Raw genomic sequence first — 26,501 nt, forward strand, 5'->3', positions numbered from 1 at the left:
CTGCCTAAAAAGATGGCAGCTCCTCAGTGACTGCGGAGCTGGTGAGTTAAAAAATGTCATGTTTTCCTAAGTTACGTGTTTCTGTTTTGAGGGACAAAAAGAAAAAAGGAAATAGGACTCGAGATCCCAGAATTTCACAGCAGGTTGAACAAGAAAGTACAGATTTGCTCTCCCATTTGCAACTGTGTGTGCAAGCCCTTTACTTCTTCCCTGACCCAAATCTGATCCCTGCTCATTTTACAAGGGAGAGTTTCATCTTTAGGTGCTTCACAGTGAGAGCAGGGGTGGAGGCATGACCGAAAGGCTAACTTGTCCTTTTTTCCTCCTTGCACCTTCTCTTGGGAAGTTCTCATTCCTGCCTGGCCTGAAACAGAAAGATCTATTTGATAGAGGACAAAACACATTTCACTTTTTAAAACTTCTTTTTTTCCTTTTTAAGAGAGAGACAACCTCCATAGGAAAACGTCGTGGAAAAAACCCTCGAATTAAAGTCATTTGACAACCAACTTGGCTTCGAACAAGTGAACAAGTAATGGCCTCTTTGCAGAGTGAGTTGCTAAATTCTGCCTGGAGGCACAACAAAATGGTTTTCCGCACCTGGTTACTCACATGTTCACCAGCTATTTTCTCCCTATCTAATTATAAAAACGAGGAGGCCAGTAATAACACATTTTTAAAGTTACTGGAGAGCTGAGCTCAGCTTCCAGTTCAGATGGCTTCAGTTCCTTCTCTCTCTGTCTCTCTCTCTCTCCTGCCTCCAGCAACTTTTTACTCCCCCACATTCACCAGACGATCCATAACATCATACGCAGCCATCCAAGCTGTGCGTCCTCAGTAGTGCAGGGAGATGAGCTTCCGCATCCACCTATGACACAATGGACTCTGGTTCCTTTGGGGCGCGTTCTCTCTTCTGAACTTACTGCCAAAGAGCAAATCCTTTACCTGGGTCTAGTGGAAATTAACATGCCCAAGTGCCTGGGCCATCGTGTCCCCAGACATGCAACCAGGAATAGTCAAGATGAACCAAACATGGGAAAGAAGCTCTCATCAGTCCACGTACTGGGTCCTTCCTAAATAAGGTATGTCGACAGATTGTATTATGCGTCCTGCAGTGCGTTCTTCAAAAATGACAATCTGCAGAAGAGAGGGATATATAAAGTTCCTTCATACAAAGGCTGAGTTACTTTAAATATTTTTAGGAGGAAAAGGCATACGATCACGGCAGGGGAAGGAAGGATCATTTAAAGAGATCAATCAATAGGAGTCTGAACAGTAACTGTGATTCTTCTTCAGCACCACATGATGCAGAAAATGAACCAGCATCAAATCAGGTTTGTCTTGATTTTCAACTTGATGCTGTGCTTTGAAGTTTAGCTGCCATCCTCATCACGTCTTAATGGTTGCCAGAGCCATAGTCAGCTTTAGGGCAGCTAAATTTTCACAGATCTTAGGAGGTAACAGTCTCCTTCCTCTCTATTGCGCTGGTTTTCAGCTAGAGAAAGGGAATTAATATACTGTGTATATCTAGCTCTTTGAGACATGACTCACAGCGGGATCTTTAATAATACAAACAAGCAAAGAGAAATCCCACCAAAGCCTCTTACCTCATTGCTCCCTTTCCATAACCAGGGGCCAGGAAGGTAGAGTGTTTCCTGAGGTCCAATCTTCCAGTAGCGGCCCAGGTTCTGACCATTGACAAACACAACTCCTTTTTCCCAGCCCTGGAATCAGGACAGTACACAGAATTATGGATGCGGCTGTATTGCCTAGTTAGCATCCCCACAGGAAACGACGTCTACTTTCACACTTGCATTCTTTCAGGCCCCTTTCTGCAGGTTTTCTGCTTGCTTGCCCTGTGCAACTCCCTGAAGCCATGTGCATTTAAGTAAGCTCTGTTGAGCAGGAATTATCCTTAATGTACTAATTAAAAGGATAAAGCTTTCAAAAATGTGCAATTCATGATTCATGCTTGTATAGGGAACTTCATCCTTTTGAACAGACATATCTTTATTTCTTCCCAAGCTTAGAATATCTCCCCTCACCTATTTCCCAGATGACAGAAATCCTGTATTGCAACTGACTAACGTAATTTACGACAAAGCATAAATGGAAAAGTGAGCAGTACAATCAGGATTGGCATGAACCTTGGCTCTAAGGGACTCAAATAGAAGGAAGAAGTTTAATAATAATTAATATCTCATCTTAAGTTCTACGCAAGAGCAGCAGTCTTCCACAGAAGGAAGATGTGAACTCTAATTCTCATGCCATGTCTACAAAGAAGTGACTCTTTCCATATCACATTGAGGAGGTAGGGATAAAACTAGTGCCTCCTGTCTTTTTTTCTTCCTCCTCTGCAACTAGAAAAGAAATAGCATTTGTATGTCAATAAAAAAGACTAACTGTTCATTAGCGGCTCTGCAGGGTCAGTATTGCACTTGTTTTCTCATCAGGACCACGACAGACTGAACAGAATTAACTGCCAGCTTGAGAAGACTTCTACACCCTCGAAATAATTCTCCAAGATCAGAGGAAGAATACAAAACTACAGACAACAAGGCAGAGCTCAATCGGAGCTATTACACGAGTGCCTCTCTAACCAACTGTTTAAAAATCTTGATCAAGAAAAAATAGGGGGGAAAGAAAAAAAGGACTCGCCTGTAGCTTCAAGAAAGTGTCCTGTGGCTGATGCTCTATCCACAGCCTTCCGCGAAAAAAAGCCGGACCGACAAAGTAATCTGGAACTGCGCTCCAGCCAGCAACATGTCTCAAGCTGTAAGAGAATGACCCAACACAGTAACAGCAGGGAAGCACCAGGCAGCACTGAGAGGCACGATACTGGTTGGTCTCAAGATCATTTCAAAACACTGCTTCTGGTACAAGAAATTTCTGGTACAAGAAAAGGATATATGGGGCTATCACCATCTCTGATACTTTACAGCAACTTAAAAATCTCTGCTTCGTGTTGGCTGCTGAAGTGCCCGTCCTCCTTCAGATACGACAGTGCCATGGTGCAAGCTTTAAATGGATGTGGCTTGCACAGGCTAAAGGAAAACCTGCAGAATTAATAGGATTCAAAATAGGTATTCCTGCCCGTGTTCCTGTGGAGGAACATGAACACATCCCTGCAAGTTTGCAGTATTAGGGGCAATCTGGCATTATTTCTTACCTGTGGCAACAATTTGGGAGCAAGGGACAAACAGAAGAGAAAATAAGGAGTGTAGAAGTCCCACAGAAGCCTTGAGCTTCTGTCAGAACATGTTTCTTCCGACCCTTACTCACTGCGTCTCTTGGATGCAGGGAAGTTATTGATCCAGTGCAGCCTGACTGCTACTAAATTATTCAACTAAAAGCCTATGACAATTCCTTTCACAATACCATGCGCTCCGTCCTCCTACGCAGCCACTGTAAGCTGATTGTGTTTCATTGCTGCTGGTCAATTGCCAGTAACGGACTGTAGTGTTGACTAATCTTGCTTTTGTTTGGGCACGGCAGTTCACTTGCTTTAATGTTCCTCACTGGAAATATTCTTCTAAAACCCTGCAGTCAAAGGTTATGCAAGTTACCCCATCAATAATAATCCTTCAAGCCCCACAGCACCTGTTAAGATTGTCCTTAGAAATTTCAAAATATAGACCTTTTTTCTTTTAAAAGCCATTTCAGTTTAACATGGCCTCTCTCTCTCCTTCCTACATAAAATGTGGGAGCTGTGATGTCTTGGGGGATGCACATGTGTTACTTGCTGGTATTAACAACATAACTGAAAATAGTCTCTCTGGATCGTGGCCAGAGTCCGTAGCGCCTCCGTTGCCTTAAACGTTTGCTAAGGTTTTCTATACCTACTACCAGAGGCTGCTTGACTTACCCCTGCTAGATTTCTTTTTCAGTCTTTCTTGAATTAAAGCAAAATAACTTCAAACAGAGGAAGCCATCTGGACTTGTTAATGTACTGTTAGTAGCTTCCTAGAATTACTCCGTCCCTTGCGAGTTTGAATTACTAAATACATCGGCCATTCTTGCTAATTTCAAGAAAGACACAAACTTCTCCAATATGGGGGTGTGTTGGAACCCACCCCTTTGGGTGAGCCATGCTTTTACCTACCTGATCTAAATCCTCCACACTGGGAATACATTTCACCCCTAAATAATGGTATCAATAAAGTGCCACCATTTTCTGCCCTATTTTGGGTAAAGGTATCAGCAAGAAACTTATCAGTGCAAAAATCCACTTATCTACTTCACCTTGTATTGCCTCTTTGATACATTTAGCTGCTGCCTATTAGATTTTGTACTGCTGGTAAGCAGTTGGTTTCAAATGAGGAAGAAAAAATTTTTAAATCCCACAAACCTTTTCATGAAGCCAGGTTTCATCTCCAAACTGTAAATCTTGAAGTTCCTCAAGGGGGTTTTATTCAAGAAGACGTCACCAATTAAGCCTGCAAGAGCAATGCGGGTAATGAAGAGTTGAAAAACAGCTAAAGCTGATAGATTTTCCTATTTGAATGCGAGGAACAGCAGGAGATGGAAAGCAGCCACATTCTGCAATGGAATTAGAGTCCATATGGTCCCATTGCTCATCCAGATTGAGTGGGGAACATTACTATACTTTGGCCTCTCCACTCTCTCCTTTGCTTCAACTCACCAAGCCGTTAAACACCCTCCAAGCAGAAAACATCGTTGGCACACGCAGCAGATGGGGTTTTGTTGTTATTGTTGTTTTTTAGTTAGCTGTCCGTGTATAGATTTTTTTAAAGCAGTAGATCAGTTACTTCTCTAACAGGCACAGCAAAATATAACACGGGCAAGCACTAATGTCCAGTGCTGATCCAGTGCTTTTCATCCAAGGATCTTAAGACATCTTAATAAGTAATTTACCTTTAGCACTCCCTTGGTGCATAAAGTTATTCTCCATGCAGCAGGCAAAGCCTGGGTCCTAATCCAGCCCCCTAATCACAGGCAGTTGAGACTGCCTAAGCAGCGCAGAGGCTTTATGCACCTCTTCTGCAGTAAAATAAAATTAGTACAGTCACGTGCCTAACTCCATTAGTCAATTTTGTATAGTTTTTGCATACAGTTCCCCATTAAAATAGAATCCTGGGGGTTTGACCTCCTTCAGGTCCACAGTGGTGTGTGATAGACTTGAACATTTTAGTAAATTCTGCTCAACAGGATGCAGTTCATTCCTCCCGATATTGTGTGAGTTTTTAAATGTTGTGATCCTCCAATATCAAACCCCCAGGGGAAAACACAGATTAAAAAAAGGTATTTTCCATCTCTCCCTGTGAAGTAGCATGCTCACAGAGCAAGAGAAATGGTACCCTAGCATCATCTAGCAAATGTAGAGCAGAGTAAGATTCACTTACAGCCTTGGGTTTAGTTGTACCCCTGTAAAATAAGAAGCACTCCAGACAGAGGGGGATGAACTATGTTTTTTAACAAGTTCTCTCCGTCATACTGTTTGCCACCGACTCCCAGATGGTAGTCTTGGCTAGCACTAGGATAGCTGTATTGGGTCTTCAGTGTGGTTCTGCGTAAAGCACACAAGACAGACAGTTCCACAGTGCTCACGCTCAGAGAACCATCTAGGACCATTTGAGAACAAAGAGCTTAACTTACCTTTCCTCTGTTCATTCAGTGCCAGGCCATAATTGACGCGACCGCGGTTCTCTACCAAGAGTCTTAGCTGCCTGAATCCCTGTAAGAAAAAAAACCAAGGAGGAGCATCAGTTGGACCAGTGTGCTGCATGGGCGGTATCAGCATAAAGCTTGGTTAACAGAGGTCAGTAGAGGTGTTTAAGAAGGGAGGTGGCACCAATACCTTTAGCAGTTGCAATTTATCTGTTCTCTTTAAAGTTCTGAATTATGTGACAGAACAGTGTCCTCATATCTTTCAGCTACTGCAAATAGTGATGCCATTGAAGAACTCTCAGCCTTTTCATAAAAGTTTTCTTTTTTTTCTGTCTAATTTTGAAGTGCCATTTTGATATCACCCACAGAGCCAGAAATGGAGTTTGACAGTACAGGCTTATGTCATATAGTTCTCCCACAAGCCATAAGAACAACCAGTATATCCACCCACTCACCTACTCCTAGGAGCCACGCACAGCTCTGTTGACATGCATTCAATCAATATATCCTTATACTGTTCTTATTTCCAACTTCTGCCAGGGTAAGGCTACTCCCAGAGATAAAGACAGACATTCCCGCTCATTCCATTTGAGACCCAAAAGGTGGAAAAGCCCCCCAAGTCCCTTAAAACTAACTTTGTGCTGAGGAAAATGAAGTCTACACGGACTTAATCTGCACAAACAGGGTACCAGTACTCAATGTCTAGAGTTTGTGGGTGTGGAAGGAAGGCCGGCAAATTTTATGCAGCAAGGACTACACTGACTTAAATTTTCTCCATGGAAAAGTATTCAAAAACCGCTTCTTGATCACAAATAGTAACCTGGCAGTGAAATCACGCTGTATTTCATTAGTGAAATAGTGGCTAATTAGGGTGTAACAACTGCTCCCTGCGTCAGGCTACCACACCAGCTAGTTAAATGGATTAGGTGGGAGGTGCCTCCTTGAGAGCTATGCCTCTTCAGCGGTCTTGCTTCTGTTATCCACACACTATTGCTGTGAGCAGTCTCCAATTAGTTACCTGTCCTTCAGGGAGGGAGAGCTCCACTGTGTTGTAGTCCAGCTCACCAACATACATGGTGTTAACAAACACCTGCAGAACAAAGCACAAGGGAAGAGAGCAACTTCTCATCAATTACACTATAATCATGTGTTGCATAGGTTACTGAAGTTGGATTTGGGGAGGAAATTGTCTCTACTTGAAACTTGAACTAACTCAGCATCCGTAGCTGTCATTGATTCAGTCTAGGTGGGGGGGGGTGTGTGGAAATCACATAATTTCTCAGGACATTCAGTATTCTGATGTTTAAAGATATGAGTTTTGGCAGACGAGAACCTCAAGCTGATTTACAAATGATAAGGGTTGGAGCTTTGCTGAGAACTGAAAAGAGCGAATCACACTTCTAATCTAAAGCTTCACATTTTCCTTTGTGGTTGACCCGTTTCCTGCCTAGCTGCCAAGACCGAAGCATTTACATCTGACTGAACGCAGTCACAATTGTCCTCTGCTCCTTACCTGTGCTCGGTCACGGACATGGTCCCTTGAATGCAGATGTCCACCACCAAATATGACAGTCTCGTAGAGCACATATCCATACGACTGCCCACTGCTATCATTTAGATGCAGATTCTCCATGTTAATAGGAAGCTCAGACTTAATGGGCTGCAAAGGAGAAGCAAATTTAACGTCGGAAGTGGCCTCTCAGCACTGACAGGCCACATAGGGGCAATTCATTTGAGATAGGTGTTCCACTCTGCCACAGGTTACATTGGCCCTGTAAGCATCCAGAGGTCTGTTCCAACCTGAATTACCTTATGACTCTATGAAAGCTACAGCAATGAAGATAAGGTACCAGAAAAAGGAGCCAAGGACTCGCAAAACTGGAATTCCAAGAGAACAGAAGTAGCAGTAAAAAAGGTGAGATTTGCCTCCTTTACATATCCTTGACAAAACATTCCCCAACCTTATCCTCATGGGATAACAGGCCAGTGCACTAATCGCCTTTTCCTCCTAAGAGGTGAGGCCTTTTAGTACTGAGATACATTAAAATTGTTGGTACTACCTGTAAAAGAGTTGGTAACACATCCCAGAGAGAGATATATTGATGCAACAGGATTGCGCCATACGATGCCTTGCTTTCAATCATGGGAGGGAGAGGAAGAGGCTGGCCTGTGATGCAAAAAGAAAGAGAAAGATGGAGCAACTATTCCAGAGGCAAAAAGCCAACACAGATTTAAGCCCCCTCCAGATCTCCCTTGGCCCTCCCTCCCATCTTCTGGAAAAGGTACCCTGCCGGTCAACCAACCAGAGTCTCAGGGCGCCAGCAGAAGCGCCAGTTTAAACAAGCCTTTGATTTAACACTGTAGGCAGAACAGTATTTTGGTTCTTGGATTTATAATTACCAATGATCATGCTGAAGAGCTGTCGGAGCTTGAAAAATTTGGATGTGTAGTCTCCAGCCTCTGTCAGCACAGCGTCGTAATCTGAAAAAGCAGCACATATGTTTTAAAAAACATACAGCAGCTCTGGGACAGCCTTCATGTACACTGTCATCAAAGAAGTAAAAGCCCAAGACACGATTTTCTTGGCACTGTCTATATTATGGAAACCTGTACAATTTTTTCTGTGTGAATGTAGCTAGACAAGCGTAGAGTCGCTTAATTTGGAGAAGAGCCACCCACCAAGGAGCAACATACTTTTAGAGATCTAATTTGCACGTATCCAGAATTTCACGCAGGATAAAGTCTCCAATTAACAATTTTAACAAAGGGCTGTTGGGATGAGAAGAGCTTACAGTTCAATTTGACTTGGTAAAATTAAAAAAACAGAACTATATCCTGGATCACCATCTTTCCCTAGAAACAAGAGCCAGCATGGAGATAACATGAAGCAAAGTCATCATCTGCGACTTCTATTCCCAGTTCAGAATGAGGGGATCCTCCACATCCCGGAACGGGTCTGGAAATAGGAAACATTGACTTAAGTCCCCACGTAGACAGGCATTTGATTCTGAGCTATGCTCCAGCTCGTCTCTCCATGACAAAGTGCTTGTACTGATCATTTCTCAATGCTTCTGCCACTGGAACTAGCCCAAAGCGTGGTCTTAGCTGCTCTCTCAGAGTAGGTGTATGGGCAAGGCAGTGAAAGAAAACTCACCGTAACTGGTGACATCTGACTTGTATTCATCAGCCTCCAAAGCACCGTTCATGAAGCCAAAGTTGGTGCCTCCATGAAACATGTAGAGATTGATGGATGCTCCTAATTTGAGGATGCTTGCTACGGTATTCACCATTTCTGTAAAGGAAGGGCAGTGCCAGGAAGGCCACAGGACAAGAAGCTAGGCTAACACTCTGCCACTAATTCAGAGCAGACACAAACTTGTCAGTCAGTCACGCCTGTGTAAGTACAGTGATTCCTCTTGAGATTTGTATTTTGCCCTCAGTAAGGGCAGCACGTCTACTGACAGATCGGGGCATATTAATACATCCAAACATACCTCTCCTACAGGTGGAAAAGGGTAAAGCTCATGTATCTGAGCATGAATTTTGTTTTTAAGCAGAAGAGTTGCAAGGACTACTCAGTCAGACTCCTAAACTCAACGCACCAATGACCCAATTACAAGGACATAGGCAGGAGGAAGAGAGAGTCATTAAAATAGTCTTATATAGCTTTGTTTTCACTGTGCTTTAGATGCCCTGGAGGTTCTGGGGTCGTTGGGCTTTTTTTAGTACTAGTCTTCCTTCCTAATGAGCTTTTAAACTAGAAAAAAAATGATACTTTCAGAAGGTGCTATACTTGCAAGAGGCGTAAATTCACCACATTCCCACAAAAGGTAAAATGATCCTCTCTTAATGAGGAGTGTTTTCTCTCTAGACAAGTAATGTCGTTATGATGGAGGTGTCACAAAAATTGTGACATTTTGCAAAATACAACTAAAGTCTTCCCAGGATTTAGATTACCTCAGGAGGTGAAAGAGATGATTTAAATCACTGGGCTGCATTTTTAAAATCAACACAGAGTAGCAGGAGGCCTTAGGACACATTGACACTAATATCTTAAGATGTGTGGCTCTCTGCACACCCCATAGAGTCCCTCTTCAAGGAATAAAAGGACAATATATTTTTTTTTGAAAGAGCTGCTATTTACTAACACTTCTAAAGAAAATCTAAGGCACAGCGATGTGACCCGCTCACTGAGAGATTATTCATTTACAAAGACTCACACAAAGCAAAGGTTACAGCAGGGTAGAAAATGTGAAAAAGTTGTATGCCATTTTTCCGTGCCCGTTTGCCGAGCAATAAACCCCCCTGCCTACAAGAACAGTATATGGTGCTCACCGTCTGCATCAAAGACATAGTGGGGGCCTCCCCAGTTATCAAACCATCCCGTCCAATACTCCATCACCATCTTTGGCTGATCTCTCTGTGTGAAAACAAAACCAGAGAGTTAAAATGGAGACAGGGCAGTCTTGCTCTCATCCCTGTTTTCTAGGGAAGCACCGTTCAAACGCAGTTTGGCGACATGGTTTACAAGAGCATTTTCTTCTCATGTTGGCATAAAAAAAAAGCAGCTAAGGAGCTCTGAACAAGTGAGGAACAAGATGCTGTGGGCCAGCAATGCCCAGAACAGGCAAGCAAAACAGAGACGTACTCTGCTCAGCACAAAGCAAAAACCACGGCACACAATCAGGCGATACCAAACAGTTCTGGATATTGTTGTTTGGTAGAGCTGTAGCAAAAAGACAAACCAACTGTCACTGTTTAGCTTCTGCTAGAAATACACATTCATAAATGTCTGCTTATCAGCTACGCCACTGCCAGCTGAGAGCTTGCAGGTGCACTGCAGCCAATGCTTGCCAAGGTAGGAACAGCAGACCTTAGCGGCTTAATGCCTTTTTAATGCCGCATATGGTGTTGGCAGGAAAGAATTAGCCTTTGCAGGAATTAGGTCTTCATTAAAAAGGCTCTGCGCACAGAGCAATTGCTTCCCGTTTGTCACCGCTTGCCAGCTCCCTTAGCTCCTGTAGAATTCCACCCGGCCCCATCACACGGGACAGGACAACATGTGCTCAGCCAGGCTGGCACTCCCTCCTCATGGTATTTATTTCTACTCAAGGCAGTTTTGCCCTTTATTTGATAGGGGCTTTATCTGATGCCACATGAAATGCCCGAGGTACGTGGCATTAAAGAAACTCGTGTTTCATTAGGAGAAAACAACTGCAGGTGCCTGTAATAGTCTAATTGTTCAAGGTTCAGACCAGCTCTTGGAAATATGTTTAATCAATCTGTCCCCAGTAAAGAAGGAGTTTTATCACCCTCTGGAATAAGAGACTATAACCAGGAAAAGGTAACGTAGCTTCATAATCCTTACCAATACGAATGACAGGCTTCCTATCTTCTAATTACTAAGTGTGGCAAAGGAGGAGCTGCTTTTATTGGGCCGTATTACATTTATGTATTCAGTTGGTGGGGAAAGTGCTGCCTTCTGTTCATTTGCAGGGTTTGGGGAATTTTATAACAGCTAAAGAAGGCAAAAGCACGTGCAGCAGAGCCTCTTTTGCCTGGACAGAAAAAGAAAACAAATTAAAGTGGTAGGATTCCATGATCAGCATGCCAGCAGCAAGGTTTCCTTTCACAGCTCAGGCAAAAGCCAAGGGAAGAGATCAGAAGAGAATCGATCCCGGCCAGGGGCAGATGTCAGTTGTTCACATCTTTCCAGGCTGACATTTGGAGCGAGCAGATCAACAGGGGAAGAAGAGGACAGGGGATGCAAAGAGAGAGAACCTGTCACTAGAAAGCAAAACTTGTTATTCCCTCACTACTCCCTCATCACACAATCAGGATACTTTTCGCATCAAGTGTTCATTAGGCAATTGCCTACCCCTGATTCGCATCTCCGGCAGCACGGGGGGGTAAAGACGCCGAAGCGACACACTAAGTTTGAATGCTTTTCTGCAGTGAGCACTGTTAAATGCCGGGGCTGGGCCGGGCTGCTGAGAAGGCCTGGGAGCCTGGGACTGCGCTGTCTGGAAGGTGTTTTGTGAAGTTACTGTGGAAGCGGGTCTGAAATCAAAGTGTTCCTCTGATCACTTCTGCTGCAGCGCCTGGCAGAAACAGGACCAAATGTCTAGCGGGGCCAATGCTCTCTTCTGCACAGCATGCCATCAATACAACTTTACATATCTACGCTGAATATGAGGTATTGGAGATGACTGAAACACCCATCACAGTGTATCCTGAAAGAACTGCAGTAGATCAGCACCCAGCATTTGAGGACTACAGTTTTCAAACATGCTCTTGATGGAATCCATAGCGTTACAGTAAAAGAATTCGGGAAAAAGATGCTTGAACTTCAAGAGAGAGGTCTGACAATTGCAAAGTAGGATGTTACTGGGTGTCAACATTTGAAAGTGTGAAGAAATCTAACCCCTAACAGCTAAGCACAGGCCACAGCTGAATGGAAAGCCTTTAAGAAGGTGCTGGATAACATCATACTTAAAACCTTCACATTCCAGAGAAATCATCCTAAGTACTGATTCCAGACGGATTTGGCCTAATGAGAAGGAAGCCCAAACATTTATTCAAAAAAAAAAAACCAAAACAACAAAAACCCAAAACAACACAAAAACCCAAAACAGACTATCAGTGCTTCATTTCTAATGCTGTCCTGGAAAATGTAGGTGAATAAATTTTTTCTGCATCTTACCTGCACTGTGTCCAGATATTTCAGTAGCCCAGGTTCCAGTTTCTGAAAGTTAACAGTGGCCAGTGCTGTTGGGTAAAGAAAAAGTTTTTATTAATTTAGACACGTACAAAATGCCTAGGGGACCGTTTCCTTGGGCATCAGCACAGCACAAGCTCAGGGGGAGCTGGAACATCTGAACCACCAGTACAACCTCCTCGGAAATTTCCCATCAAAGTCTTCACTTAGCATGCAGAATCTAACTGGACCGTAGTACACAGCGGAATACTTGCAGGCCATCTTTTTAGCTCTAATGTTCAGAGATACTAGAAAGAGAGAGCATCAGAGCAGCTCATGGGGTGTCACAAGCTTTAATTAGAGGCTGTAAAGCACTTGGAGATCCTCAGATAAAAGGCACCACATAAAGGCAAACTTATTATTAGAAAGTCATATCTGGATGCCACACTGATCTCCCAGGCTTTAGCTGCAGGAATCACTACCCAGGCAATATCTTATGGCTTGTCATGTCTGTAGGGGTGGGTGAGAGAAACCGCAGTACGAGTGAACCAGATAGCAATTGTAATTGGAAGACTTATCTGTGCTTCTGCCATGTGCAGCATGGGGGAACTGGCAACTAGTTTGTGTGCGCTGCGTGTGCAGCAAAAGCCGCTGCGTGATCTTCAAGCACTGGAGCAGGAAGACCTGTCTGCAGGAGCCGATGCATGAGAAGACACTAATCTGGTATCAGTGTCCCAGCCCCTGGTACACGTTTGAACCACTTTCATACTTTTCTAGACCTTCGGTCATACTGATGAAACTTCGAAAACGCAGGAGCAATGATAGGATTCTGTATTAAAAATTGAGTTCTTACAAGAGAGCTGGTATCAAATCCAGCCCCAGTTGTGTCAGACAGAGCACTTCAAACAGAATATTTACAGAAGCAAAAGCTCACTTCTCACTATTTATACCTTGATTTTAATAGGCTGACCTATGTAGCGTGCTGAGCTGAAGAATTTGGCACAGGCAAACATGGTGGGAGAACAAAATAAAATGTGGATTTAGCATTGATGTAATACATTAGTTGGCAATCCTGAAGGCAAACATGCCCAATTCTGCTCCTCGTGCAGATTAACAGCACAGCATTGAACACAGTGTAAAGGTGTGGAGAACCAATCCCCAAAGCCTTACTCATCGTTTCAATACTGGGTAGTTTTCACATACACACAGGTTTCCACCACCGTGCTTCAGCCATGGCCAGGAGGAAAACTGGAGTTTTTATTTTGTCAGATTAGAGCCACCCAGTTTGGGATTCTTGCCACTGACTGTGCCCGTGAAGGGAGGGGGATTGCAGGAGCTGCACAGGTACTCTGAGACTGACGGGGAATTTTTCCCTACAGCATGGGACATCCCACTACGCCTATGAGCATGAAGGGACCCACGACAATAAGAGCATTCCTCCTCATCCCCTGAAAATGTGCTGCAACCACCAAACAAGGGCTACAATGCTGTAGTCTCAGGTCCTTCCACAACAGACAGTTTTCTCTGCTGAGCGTCAGATTGACCGCTCCTGGCATTAACAGGAACCTACAAATGCTTTTTGGAAAGAAATCGGTACACCACTGATGAACAAAATAAACAGAATCACTGCATTAGTTTTCAACTCCAGTATGAAGTCTTCTCTCTATTTTCTTAGGGATTTCTACAGTGGATTTTGTTCTCTCTCCCTTTGCGCTTTCATAACCACCTTACTGCTGTACTGCTTTGAGCCCTAGTTATTCCACGCATATGACTACTTGACATGTTGACTCTAATGAGCAGATTGTTATGACATCTAAAAGGCAAATTGGTATCAAAGAGCTCTCGGCATGCAACACGCTGGAAAAGACAACTCCAAACAAGAACGAGCTCCGAGGCAGTAAACATTGCCATGGAAGATGGTGAGGGCTAGACAGGGCTTTCCACAGCAGCCCTTCTGCACGCCAGCTCGCTGGCAGGGCGAGAGTGACTCTGTGTGGTCAAGGATACAAACTGCTGCACACCAAAAATATACAACTGAGCAGACCACCGTACTGGTGAAGGCCCATGGACTTCAGAGTTACTGAATTTGTCCCTCTCATACTGTCATATAAAAACAAGAGGAGGAAAAAAAGGAGGCAAAATTCTTTCCATTTAATCATCTCCATGCCTGAGATGAGAAAATTAACAGTATTTATGACTATAGAGTGATGACAGGAGCACTCAAAGACTGCACCCTGCAAACACTTCATTCAGGGAAGCAATTACTACTAAGGCAGGGAACTGGCAGAAACACAGGAGAGATCAGAGGCCAAGCACATAGTAAATCTCAGCTGAACTGGATCTGCAAGTCTGAAAATCAGTATCGCACTACGCCCCAAACAGTCAGATGCAGGGCACAGTGGAACTCAAACAGCTGTACCTCCTCTTCTTCACACTGAAACGCAGGAGGGGTGCTAAGCAGCGTTTTTAAACGCTTAACAGAATTACACTTTTTAAAAGGGAAAGGGAAAATGGACATCCTTTTGCATTATGCACGTCTGACACCCTCCTTGCAGCTGGACAGGGAGCTGGGCCATCTTGTCTAGACTGTGTTTTTGCCAAGAAAGGTTGGACCAGATGATCCCTGAGGTCCCTTCCAACCTGGGATCCTCAGATTCCTTACCTGCCTACCAAAGGCTGTGCACCCCAGAGCGAGCTCGGTGAGAAGACAGGGCTGCCCCGCAAACGACTGCTAAACTTACAGGATGTTAAATTTCAGAATCTAGGTTTTGATGGACTTTTTTTTCTTCTCTTTTCAATTGCAAAGCAGGTATCTTAAGATTCAGTTATTACTATTTGTGATTGCTGAGGCACTTGTTTAATATATGTTCAGATGAAGCAATAAGAAGTAGTATTTTCAGCCTTTTTAATCTGGTGGCAATATCAAGAAATGTTAGGTGCTGCCATCTCTCGACTAACCTCCTTGGGAAGTACAGACCCCCAGTGCTAGACAGAAGGCAGCAAGGTATTTAGCCTGCACACGCTTCATGTCCTTGAAAGCAGGGCTGCCTCCCCACGGAGCAATCCTGCTATCACTGTGTTACACCTTATGTTAAAAAAACACTCTAAATCTTTCTGGGAAGGGACTGGGATTGTTCTCCGTGTATTCCATCCAGCTAAGGGGGTCCCTCTGTGGCTGAAGCTCCCGCCACAAACTGAATAGAGTTAATGGGTGCAGCTTAGCGAATGAAGCCTACTGCTCTCATTCAAAGACATCTTTTTCTTCATTTTCTCATTCAAAGGCATTGTGGTTTTTGTCTGTTTCATCAGACAAAGAACAGAGTCTTACCTTGCCCTCCTAAAAGCACGTACCTCCTTCCACTAAGCCAAATGAGAGCCCGTTCTTGTTGTCTGAGGTCATTAACAGCTCCACGATCCCTCTGTTTAACAGGGCCTAAATTAAAAAGAAGAAAAGCCATTGTGTTAACAGCCTGAGTTTATTTGTCAGGATGTTAAAGCATTAAAGTACATTATCACCTTCTCTGGGGATAGCTTGAAACTGGTAGTAGCTTGGTAAGAAATATTATTCCTGTGACACCTCCCATTCCTCCTGAAGCTTCCCTGCCTACTTTTTCCAGCTTAAAGGCAACTGAAAAATCTTATTTTGTTTTAGAAAGCTGGATCGGTTTCTCACTGATGCATCAAACTTCAAGATTTTATCTTCTACTTCTGACATGTTTAATAAATAGCTTCACTGCTTTCCATCAAAAGAAGGCTTCAGGTGGAAGAAGAAAAAGAAAAGCAGCTCACCCTTCCTGACCGTCTAACAATGGAAGCTGAAAGGAGAAAACAGCTGGTTTGCCAGTGAACGGGATCACAGGACAGCTCAGGTACCTACGTTCTTGAATAGTCAAGTCTGAACACATTTACTGGTTCTTCAATATCGCAGCAGCATATGAAATAGCACTCGAAGGTTTTTAAAATGCATATGCACACACAAGGTTCTTCCCATTAGGATTTTCCTCTTACATTTGTTTTTTTACAGAACAGTGGTTGATGTTTGAAGGAGAGATTAGGAAATCCTAGTTACAAATTAACCCCTTTTCATTGTACTTACATTGGAAGTCACTCCTTCAGCTTCAAGGAGCTTTGAAAACAAGCCTCGGTCTCTTAATTCTAAATTACTAACTATAAAATGGTGATAAAGACACATCAGCTCACACAGGAGTTACCCACATCATGTGCACCAACTAGTTAATGTCTGCTGTGTGTTAAAAGAAACCTTTGCATATCGCACATGCCTACACACAAATAGTAGACTTGAGCATTACACACAGTCTCCATTAGAGAAGCATTACAATACAGAGTTTAAAGACAAACCCAATTCAGAGTGAAGACAACCTGGTTAATTTATCAACATATCATCACTACATCAATACCTGAACAGATGCTGGTATCTGACAAAATTCAGCTACTGAGGGAACCGGAAATTCTAACACATTTTATTCAGATAATTCTTGGAGCACCGCATTAATACTAAGTCTTTTCCCCTCCTTTTGAATGTAAGTGCAAAATGGAGAAACGGCAGAGAGCTGCCACGCATTGAAATGCGTTACAGGGTTTCAGGGTGCAGCAGAGAATCCAGGAATAGAAACAGCGTCTGAGGCAGACACAGGTGTGCGCTGCGCTAATCCCAGCTCATGTGCAGTGTGGGCAGGGAGGTGTCAATACACCCTTTCATGGCCTCGGCGTTTTGGAAGGCAAAGGCACTACTCCCCAAAGAGTGAGATAAGGACAGGGATTTCAGGTTTTGTGTGGGTTATGGGGTTTTTTTAATGTGGATATGTTAATTCCAGGAAGATTGCAATGTTGACATATACAGTAAATGCAGATGTGAATATATCAACTTGCCACATTCAAAGCTTAAGGCCCAAAGCAGAACAAAGACTAGGAGCTCCACCTCACATTAGATCCCACTCCAACCGAAAAGGAAGCCCTGCAAATCCTGCTTTCCCACATTTTCGTCTTTAACCGCTATAATATACTTCCTCAGATGTGAGTTGCACACGATACCAGAACATGACGAAACAGCAGAGCAAAAATACACCCACAGACCTGGCAAGGAAACATGATCTGTTCTGACAAGTCTGTGAACATCACAAGCTCTGTCATCACTGAGATATGGAAAAGCAAGCACCGAGTCGGCACACTGTTCAGACACAACAGAGTCTCTATGCCCCATTCGTTTAGGGCTCTGAAAGCCATTTGCTTTTATGTTTGCCACTGTTGGGCCATAGGGAAGGAAACTACATAGATATAACAGACAATTTTGATGTTATCAGTTCTGATTGGCAATTAACTCTAACTTCTTCATATGTACAGTTCATAAGCAATGTTAAATCACTCCACGAGATGGAGTTAGTGCAGGAGCAGGCACCACTCTAAGCAGATTAGGACTCGTGCCACACAATATATTTGCTGAAGGGCCCCTGTATACCTTGAGCAATAGGACAACCTGAGCCAGCGCTAACCTCGCGGTGCCCAGCGCAAAGCCGGGGTACCCAAAGGGTTTCAGAAGGGTTTGATAATGCAGATCCTGTTAACTGTCTGCCTTGCAACTGTACTGGGGCAAACGAACAGGTCAGACTCATGTTAGATCCACCAGGAGAACCCAGCCTCCTTGGGCACTGGCCAGCTCTTTATCATTCAGTTCAGAGGCAGGAGCCAGGGCACAGTCTACTCTCCGTTTGACAAGGGTAAGGGAGGTATTAAGCAAATTAACCTGCCTAATGCCGAGCTCCAGACTACACAAATTTAGGAGGTTGATGGTGGCTTGTTCACATAAACCTTCCACCCAGGAAAAGTCAACAGAGGCAAAGAGAAACCTTTCTCTAATGCCATCCAAGAGAAGCGAGACCAGCAGGAGAGAGCTTCTTCAAGGCCAGCTATTACACACACTCCCCCATTTCCCTATCACCCTCTTCTCTGGAAGACATAAGAACACAGATTTATCAGTATTGAGAGGGTCATATGCCATCTCTTCCATTCCAGGAGGAAACATCAAAGGAAATCCAGCTGGATTGTCATGGGTTTCTGAAGCCATGCTCAAAAGTTATTCAGAAGAAAGAAAATGCTGTAAGGAAGGTGGAGAGAGATTCACCACAGAAACAAGTAAATGTGCCAACATTACCATTTTAACATAGGTCATGTAGTTTGGGTCTTTGGCGTAGGAACCATATTCATTCTCCACTTGGACTGCGATGATGGGGCCTCCTTTCTTGTACTGTTGGGAACAAAAGGGAGAAGTTGTTCACCATGATTTCTAATCAGAAGGACCAAAATCACAGTGGCACTGGCTTGCAGGAAAGATGCAAAAGTCTCAGGCGGACTCAGCTCATCCTCACAAAGTCTACACATAATCAAACGGCTGGATTTGGAAAGCTGACACAGACAACTACAGTCCATACTGGTTCCTAAAGCGAAGCTGGTAGATTTGTTAAGGCTTCAATCCGCTGCCATTACACACAGGTCACACTCATCTGTGCAGACAGTTCCCACTTGTGGACAGAGAGGGTAATGGATCGTACTTGCCTGAAGAGGGACGACAATAGGCATTAGATGGTCAAAATAGGCATCCACAGCTTCTGTGAAGCCCTTGTATGTTGTCCTCAGTTGCATCTCTGGGTCTTGCAGTAGCCAACTATAAGAAAAGCAACAAACAGAATCTGTTAGAGTCTCCTGTCCAGTCAAGGCTGCCAGAAGAAACACCACCCACTGACATCGAGTCACATTTGGGCAGGAATCATTGATCTTTCTGTGTCACTTGGCTAAGCCTGCAGCGCAGGTATGGACAACATCGTGAGTCAATGAATGACCCCATGTGAGGCTATCTGCCACTCACGCTTTTAAATGAGTCCAGACCGCAATTGCCAAGCTGTTCCCCTTCTTTTTGTTTTGTATTTTGGACATAAGTTCATTTCATTAACTTTCCCAATAAGATTTCAAGGGCTAAACTTACCACTCTAAAGGTTACTCTGGAATTCCTGCATCCCCAAGGACACTACAACCAAGTGCTCCCTCATAAAACCCCAATCATCGCTCAAAACGAAGCTTCCGGTAATTGTTCCCATGGTTTCTACTGCTGATTTACAAGACTTAGTTCGTTAGTTTGGGGTTAACAAAGAAAAGGGCAATTTGTTTAAGAGCAGAACAATGTAGCACTATAACAATTTAAGCAGAATGAGCTTGTACTTTCCTTGCCTCTGCAAAAGGAGGCATTAATTAATAGTGCTTCCAGAGGTCTGAAAGACTCAACTCCTGTATGCTATAGGCAGTGGGCTTACAAAATCATTGCCTCTTTATCTATAAAATGAGAATAGTCCTGTTGCTCTTTATCAGAATCTTTTGTGTGTCTCATAAAAAAAATACATGGGTGATGTGCCAACAGCTGACAATATACGTGCTTCTCAATCTCATGTAGAGGTGGCCACTGCCTCTGGTCACAAGTAGCCTCTCACAAGCAAGTCCCTGACACGCCTTCGCAGCACCTGAACTCTCCGATGCCAAAGGCAGGGCATTCTGAAAAATGAAAAGATTAAAAGAAACGATCCCCAAATTTTCCACCAAGCATCTCCACTGAGGTTTATCCTCTGTGAAGGTAAGGAAAACAAGTGGTATGTAACCCAGCACTGGTTCCACTGGGACCTAGTAACCAGGCAAGTCTCAATGCTGACATACTGAACGCGGCTCTCAAAGCCTCTTGCCAGCAAGCTGTGTGCTTCAGGAGAAAATACAACAGGAGGCTGGAAAACTTATGGGTCTCTATTTCTGCCAGCCATATAATACATATGTTCTTGTGGGACTTTTAAAATGGACCTGAGATGAAGCAAATTCTTACATCAAGCTGCAAATACTGTAATTCATATTATACAGAGTCAAGCTGCAACAGCAATAGAAGATGGGTTTCCCCAATTCTATTTTCTTGCTGTAACCATTATGCCATAACACAATTATTATTTTAAAGAATAACCACTCCAAAAAAAATCTGGTTTCAGGCTTGTTATTTCTACTGCTTAGGAGAGCTCAATAACGAAATGGGTCTTCACCTGCTTTGGGGATACAGGAAATAAATATTCCCATCTAACGGCCAGCCATTCTAAGTCTTTGAAGGAGGCTCAACTGTATGATCAGGGGGTTTGGGTTTTTTTCCCAGAGTCCCAGATACTTGCTTCAACTGAACTATTCACACACTTACCTGGGCAGACCACCAAGGTCCCATTCAGAGCAGATATAAGGTCCAGGACGCAGAATCACCCACAGTCCATTTTTAGCTGCCAGTGAAAGGAAGGCCCTAGAGATCCAGACAGTGCAATTATTGTCTGACTGCAGAATCCCTACTCCATGCACTCCTAATACACCGATCGCCATGAAATTTAGGTACCAGAACCAGAAGAGAATTGCTTGGTGAAGCCACTATACCGGACTGGTAAGAAACCTGTAAGTTCCCAGGACCCCAGAAAGCAGGGGAAGGAAGGAGAGTCTCTACTGCCTGATCAAGGTACGGACTTCGCTTCAGAAGCTGGAAATGACACCTTCATCCCGAACCGACACACACGCCCTCCCCTCGAAACAGGAGTATGTAATAATAGAGCTGTCTGTACCACATACTCTAGATCCAGGTTTTGACTGAAGTCAAACTTCCCTCTTTCTCGTTCATGAAGGTTCCAGGGCACGTACCTGAAATGCAGAGATAGGGCAGTGGAGGTGAAGGGCTGAAAAGGGCACTGCACTTGCAAAGCACAGAAAAAAACCTATGCGCTCCCTTTGTTAGTCAGAAACAGATCCAGAGATTACTGCATGTACACATTACAAGTGTCTGTTTACGTGTTATTTGTGCCTTTGTTTCATCGTTCTGACAAGTCCTTATTTTGTTGGACTTTTTTCCTGTACTCTGCAATATCTGAGTTTTTCAAGACCGTCAAATGTGGTCTTTCTCTAGGTGTTTCTTGCATTCTCCACACCAGAGCAATTTCTAAACCAGAGCTGTGCTGAATGGCTGTTTCAGAGCCTTCCTTATCGGGTCAGCGTTAAGAAGGCACTTTCCCAGTACCTCTGATAGATCTGTTCCAGTCGGTATTTGAGGATACTGCAGTGTGTGAGGGTTAAAGAAAACCTGAGTCCTCGCTACTCTTTTCTGTGTCTTTTCTCACAATAACAAGTACAGAAAGACATTTTTATGGCCCACTGGAATTAACGACAAAGTCCCACCAACTACTATAGAAGAGGGGAGAGGCTGCAAGATACACGTGACAGAGCCCAGGGAGTGGGGACACTTACGTCGTGAGGGTGTTTAAGCCACATGCTTTCATCTTAAGCATACGGTCTTCCCAGTATTCCCTGGGGACTCGGAAATAGTGCATTGAACCTCCAAATATGCGGAAAGGCATGCCTTCCAGCAGGAACTGTGAGTTTTCTGTCTGCAAGCCTAAGGTCCTCCCCCATAACTGCAGAGGGACCAGCTCACTCCAGTTAAACCTAGAAGAGAAAAGAGATATATGAGCATCCAGTCTGTAGTAAAGAAATCTGTCCCCCTAAGAGGCTCCTCATTTCACCCTCCCCGGCAGGATCAGCTCTGACCTTCCTACTTCAGAAGTAAATCATGCCTTTTGTCTTATAGAGCATATAGATTTTTCAGAAGATGATAAAACAGAAGGAAGAACTCCCCAAGATGTGTATTTAATATTCATTTCACTAGCAGCCTCCATCCTGAATGCCCCAAGCCACTCCGACATACTGTACAACTGAAATGTAGCACTGCTCAGGCACAGATCATGAAACTAACTTGGTGGAAATACAAGATGGGAAAGTTCTCACTCACAATACTAGTAAACACTTTCATAAATGATGAAATTTAAGATCTCCCTGTTTTGCAGTAGGATGTCATATGCTGGCTGATTCCCAGATCCTCGCTCCAGCTGCGGCTGCATTTCAGCGTTGCTACCCTGAATGTCTTGAGGTCTCTGATACCTTCCAACTCGGTGCATGGAAAAAATAAAGAACCCTCACCTGTTCGCTGTGAATGGAGAACCTTCTCCTTAATTTAAAGAAAACTCCTGGACTACATTCATCACTCAGGAAAGATGAGGCCTGCTGTCCTCACAAACTTACCTCTGCCTGCGTTACCGCTTAGATTAATTCCTTCATGTTATTTGCCAAAAGAACCAGAGCAAAGGAGATAGCAGGTTCCAAAGCATTTCCCAGCTTCAATACTCATGCCATCACAGCTCCAATCAGGTCAGTTCCTGCATGCAAGAAACTACTTCCTATTGCCCTGCGTGGCTCCCCTGTTCATTTTGGCTGAACCAAGAAAACACTTTATCAACTAGTGCAGACCCAAAGCAGTTGCAGTGCCTCCATCGGGCCACCCCAGTTCCACAGCTCTGAATACACACGAGTCAGACAATAGCAGCTTGTTCCTCTGAGATGTTATCCCAGCCAGATGCGAGGGATGAATTCCCCTCTCAAGAAAGCAAGAGTGACCCACACATTTGAGAGAAACATCACATTTGGAGAAGAGGGAAAAAACTAAGCCTCTGGCTGTTTTCTGGACTACATGTAGGGCAGCTATTAGCAGAGGGTGAGGATTCTCAGCACTCACAGCTTACAGGGATTGCTAACCAGGAGCCTGCCGCGATTACCTGTCCTCCGGCACAAGACAAGGAGACTAGAAGGGAAGTAAATCTAGGGCTTGCAGGATACTGCGCGGGCTGGCTGACCAGCACAGAGGGTACCTGTATAGCACAGCATTCTCACAGGGCTCTGAAACAACCGGCAGCAGGCATGGGTAATACCTGGAAAAGGAAGTCTAGATTAGATACTCACTGCCTTCAATCTACGAGCACTCGCGTGCATTTATTGTCAAACCATTTACAAAAAATAGCGCTGAGCAAGGAAACAGTAATGTATCCCGTTCAGAAGGTGATGCAGTAATAGCAGAGCTTTTATGAAGGTAGCACAACTCAAAGTGGGAGAAATCAGCACGAAATACCTAACTGCAATATTTAAAGGATGACTGCCCAAATAGGAACAGGATCCAAAATGCTCATGTACACAAGAAAGTGGGTACAGCCAGAGAGTGATGATGTGAAGCTAGGAGCATTGCTCCCAAGGAATTACTATGAACGTTACCAGCAGGGGAGGTGGTTCTCAATCCACATGCGGGATATCCTACGGCTACCTGCCCCTCTGTTCTGCTAGCACTACATCTCACACAGATCGCAACTTTAGCAAATCAGATCCCAAAGCAGCAGCTATATCCAATTCTATTGCTTGATGGCAAACCTGAGTCAGAAAGCTCAAACAGGGCTGGAGACACAAAACTCCAATTCTTAAAGATTTGGTTGGAAAAAGCCTAAGTTTCCAATCTGTTCCTGAGCTAGGCAAAGCCCTAAACTACCCCTGCGCACAACAGTAGTGCTAACTGCCACTGGTGCCAGCACAGGGGCTGTACTCAGGAAGCATGCACAGCCAGATAAAAATAAACAAATCACTTAAGCTCATCATCTTAATCCTGGGCATAACTTAGTTGGCAAGTTTCCATCGAGTTTCCTGCCTTAGAACTCCCTGGCTCCAGTGTTTTTTCTCACCCAGAAGGACTGGTAGGAATCTCCCAGGCCCCCAATATTTTCAACAGATTATCCTGGATATCCTGAATATCCCATATCCCACATCTCTCACTAGGATCTGTTCAGGGGACTTCAGAAGAAAACTTCTGTGACTCAGCAGAGCTTCATCCTGTTACCCTGAGCTGGATTTCCACAGCTCAAAGCCCACCTGGGCTCCGTGCTTCCTCTTGAGAGCAATACAGAGCTCCCAGTAGATTCCTTCCACTTCTATAATAACAGAACAAGTTGCAAAGAATCTTTTTTTTGTCCTTTCGCTAAAGGTTACTGTTCTACTTTGTCCCTCTGCAGCCATTTCCTCCCGGCTTCAGGGAAGTCTCTTTTTTTGAAAAAAAAAAAAAAAAAGAAAAAAAAAAGCATTAGATTACCAAGTTCGCCCAGAACAGAAGCTTTGAAATCAGGTTGTAGAAGTTTGTCCTTAATTAAATGATCTGTCCTTATAAGACATAAGTTGAAGTGCAACACACTCCAAGCGGAATAGGAAAGTCGCAGTTAACTGTAAAAAGAGATAGCTATGGTAACGCATTCATGCCTGTAAAACAAAAACCTAGCTGAAGTCCTCTCTGCACGAGATAAGAGATGTAGCTTTGGTATTGGTCTACCACATACCCAGACCAGGTGGGAGAAAAAGCTAACGGAAAAGCAAAACAGGGGAAGACACGTGGAGACCATTAGCTTGCTTTGCCAATACTAAAGGACGCGCTTCTGAGGTCAAGGGACTTTACAGTTAATCCCTAAGCCCTACTTAGACCTGTCTCAGGGGGCTTTGCTGTTTATTCTGGGCTTCCTCTGGCCAGAGAAAAGTGAAAGCTTTGAGCTGCCTTCAACTCATGACTTGCTGTCTTGCGGCCACCAAGGTCCTGTGTCGGTCAGACCAGCCCCGGGTGCACATTCAGCATGGCTGGGACAATGATCACTGCATTTTGTAGAACAGGTTATTCCCAGGTGACCCGGGCCACCAAGAAAAACACCGGGTACCAATGGACATTGTGTTTTATAGACACACTTTTACAGGAGACAGACTTCTATGCTTTTATCACATATCGGTTTGCAATAATCCTCTGCTAAGAACGTTATGTGGCACAAACCCAGGACCAGCTATAAAAGAATTTTCCTTCTAATTAAGCAAAGATTTATCAAGGCTTTTCTATAGCTTTGAGGATCAAGTAACTTCCTACTATGAATTTAAGAACCCATTACAAAATATCCAAGTTATAAAAAGGATCTGAGTGGTAATAAATAACTACATCTTCCCTGCCCTGAATATTATCTCCAGCGCTTTGCTGTCGGGGACTGAAGAGTGGCTGTCACTTGGCGCGGAGAAGCTGCTGTGGACACAAACACCTCTGTCTGTCACACGAGACACGCTCCTCCGGGAAAGAGCATCGTCCCCAAAATGAACATGATCTAAACCACGTGGGATTTAAGCTAGAACTTCTTGTTACGACAGGTGGGCTACAGAGGATCGGGCTAGTGTCCTGGAGCGTACAACCGGGAGGGGAAGAAGACAGGTAACGTGGTTCTGAAAGGGGAGGTGTTCACCACCTGCTCCAGCCCAGGTCCTGGGTACCACACTGCTCCATCGACGGCGTGGGGACGCAGGAGGGAGAGAACCAGACCCCGAACAGGCTAGGAACAACGCTCTGGGCATTGGAGACACCCGGGGCAGCTCCAGAGACGGGTGAGATCTGCCGGATTGATCTGCAAACGTGCCTCATCCATCAGAGCCGCAATGATGTAGAGCCTCACCAGAGCCAAGGTCGGCAGGGAGAGCCTTAGCCTAACGCGGCATCTGATTCACGGCGCTGGAAATCGCTCTTCCCTTACCCATCACTTTCTGCGATAAGCAAGAAGTTGTGTATATTACGTGTAACGTTTATTTAAAGCTTTTCAATCATTTCTGCACGGCAGCAGCATGACTCTCCGGTCCTTCCCACGCTCCGGTCCTGCCGGAGGAACGCTCGGTGGCGGGGATCAGCGCTCCTTCCCTACGCATCCCGATGAGAGAAGCCGGTTTGATTGCATCCACGTTAATTAATTGCCCAGGCGGCGAGAGGGAAGCGCAAAGTTAATTATCCTTTTTTTTAAAAAAAAAAAAAAAAAACAAACCACAAAAAACCCAAACCAACCGTATTTCTCCCGATTCCCGTTCCAGCGCAGCCGCTCTCCGCAGCAAGCGCCGGTCAGGGCGGCTCGAAACCCACCCAAGCCCGCTGCCCCGCTGTGTCCCCGCCGCCCCCGGGGCGCGACCCCCCGGGGGCCCGTGCCGGCTCTCACCTGCGCAGCAGCAGCCACAGCACGAAGAGGAGGAGCGCGGCCCCCCCGAGCCGCCGCTGCCGCCGCCCGCCGCACGGCCACATGGCGGCCGCCCCGCGCCGCCGCCGCCGCCGCCGCCGCCGCCGCCGCCGCCGCCGCCGCCGCCGCCGCCGCGGCCCCGGCCCGCCGGCCCCGGCCCCGGCCCCGCCGCCGCGCCCCCCCCCTCGCCGCCGCCGCCGTGGGCCGCTCCGCCCGCCATTGGC

At 44.8% G+C, this 26,501-nt stretch overlaps 1 protein-coding gene across 2 annotated transcripts; it reads right to left on the minus strand.

Annotated features, from left to right (window-relative positions):
• Window positions 1-4: 4 nt before the first annotated feature.
• On the minus strand, window positions 5-26,385 carry LOC134524832 (beta-galactosidase-1-like protein 2). 2 transcript variants are annotated; one of them, XM_063354995.1, is made up of 20 exons: window positions 26,260-26,355; window positions 23,092-23,151; window positions 21,638-21,835; window positions 20,969-21,037; window positions 20,556-20,651; window positions 18,893-19,001; window positions 18,492-18,584; window positions 15,674-15,755; window positions 12,329-12,393; window positions 9,961-10,045; window positions 8,780-8,917; window positions 8,026-8,106; window positions 7,686-7,792; window positions 7,139-7,285; window positions 6,644-6,715; window positions 5,614-5,692; window positions 4,346-4,433; window positions 2,656-2,770; window positions 1,605-1,721; window positions 5-1,134 (listed from the first exon to the last, which is right to left on the minus strand). In XM_063354995.1, the coding sequence occupies exons 1-20, from the start codon at window positions 26,340-26,342 to the stop codon at window positions 1,048-1,050; spliced, it is 1,971 nt and encodes a 656-aa protein (XP_063211065.1). In that variant the 5' UTR covers window positions 26,343-26,355; the 3' UTR covers window positions 5-1,047. The 2 variants fall into 2 exon arrangements, with proteins under 2 accessions (XP_063211065.1, XP_063211066.1); XM_063354996.1 differs by lacking the exon at window positions 23,092-23,151 and having other exon boundaries at window positions 26,260-26,385.
• Window positions 26,386-26,501: the final 116 nt, after the last annotated feature.

This window comes from Chroicocephalus ridibundus, chromosome 18 (genome assembly GCF_963924245.1).
Source record: "Chroicocephalus ridibundus chromosome 18, bChrRid1.1, whole genome shotgun sequence".
NCBI classification, from domain to species: Eukaryota; Metazoa; Chordata; class Aves; order Charadriiformes; family Laridae; genus Chroicocephalus; species Chroicocephalus ridibundus.

What these genes read in the sequence shown, in the direction of transcription:
- LOC134524832 (XM_063354995.1), bottom strand. Translation starts at nt 26,342, where the DNA reads ATGTGGCCGTGCGGCGGGCGGCGGCAGCGGCGGCTCGGGGGGGCCGCG. An exon ending in CTGTGGCTGCTGCTGCGCAG is followed by an intron (nt 23,152 to 26,259) that starts GTGAGAGCCGGC and finishes TTCCTTTTCCAG; the next exon opens with GTATTACCCATGCCTGCTGC. An exon ending in TCTCCCTCCCTGAAGGACAG is followed by an intron (nt 5,693 to 6,643) that starts GTAACTAATTGG and finishes TTTTTCTTACAG; the next exon opens with GGATTCAGGCAGCTAAGACT.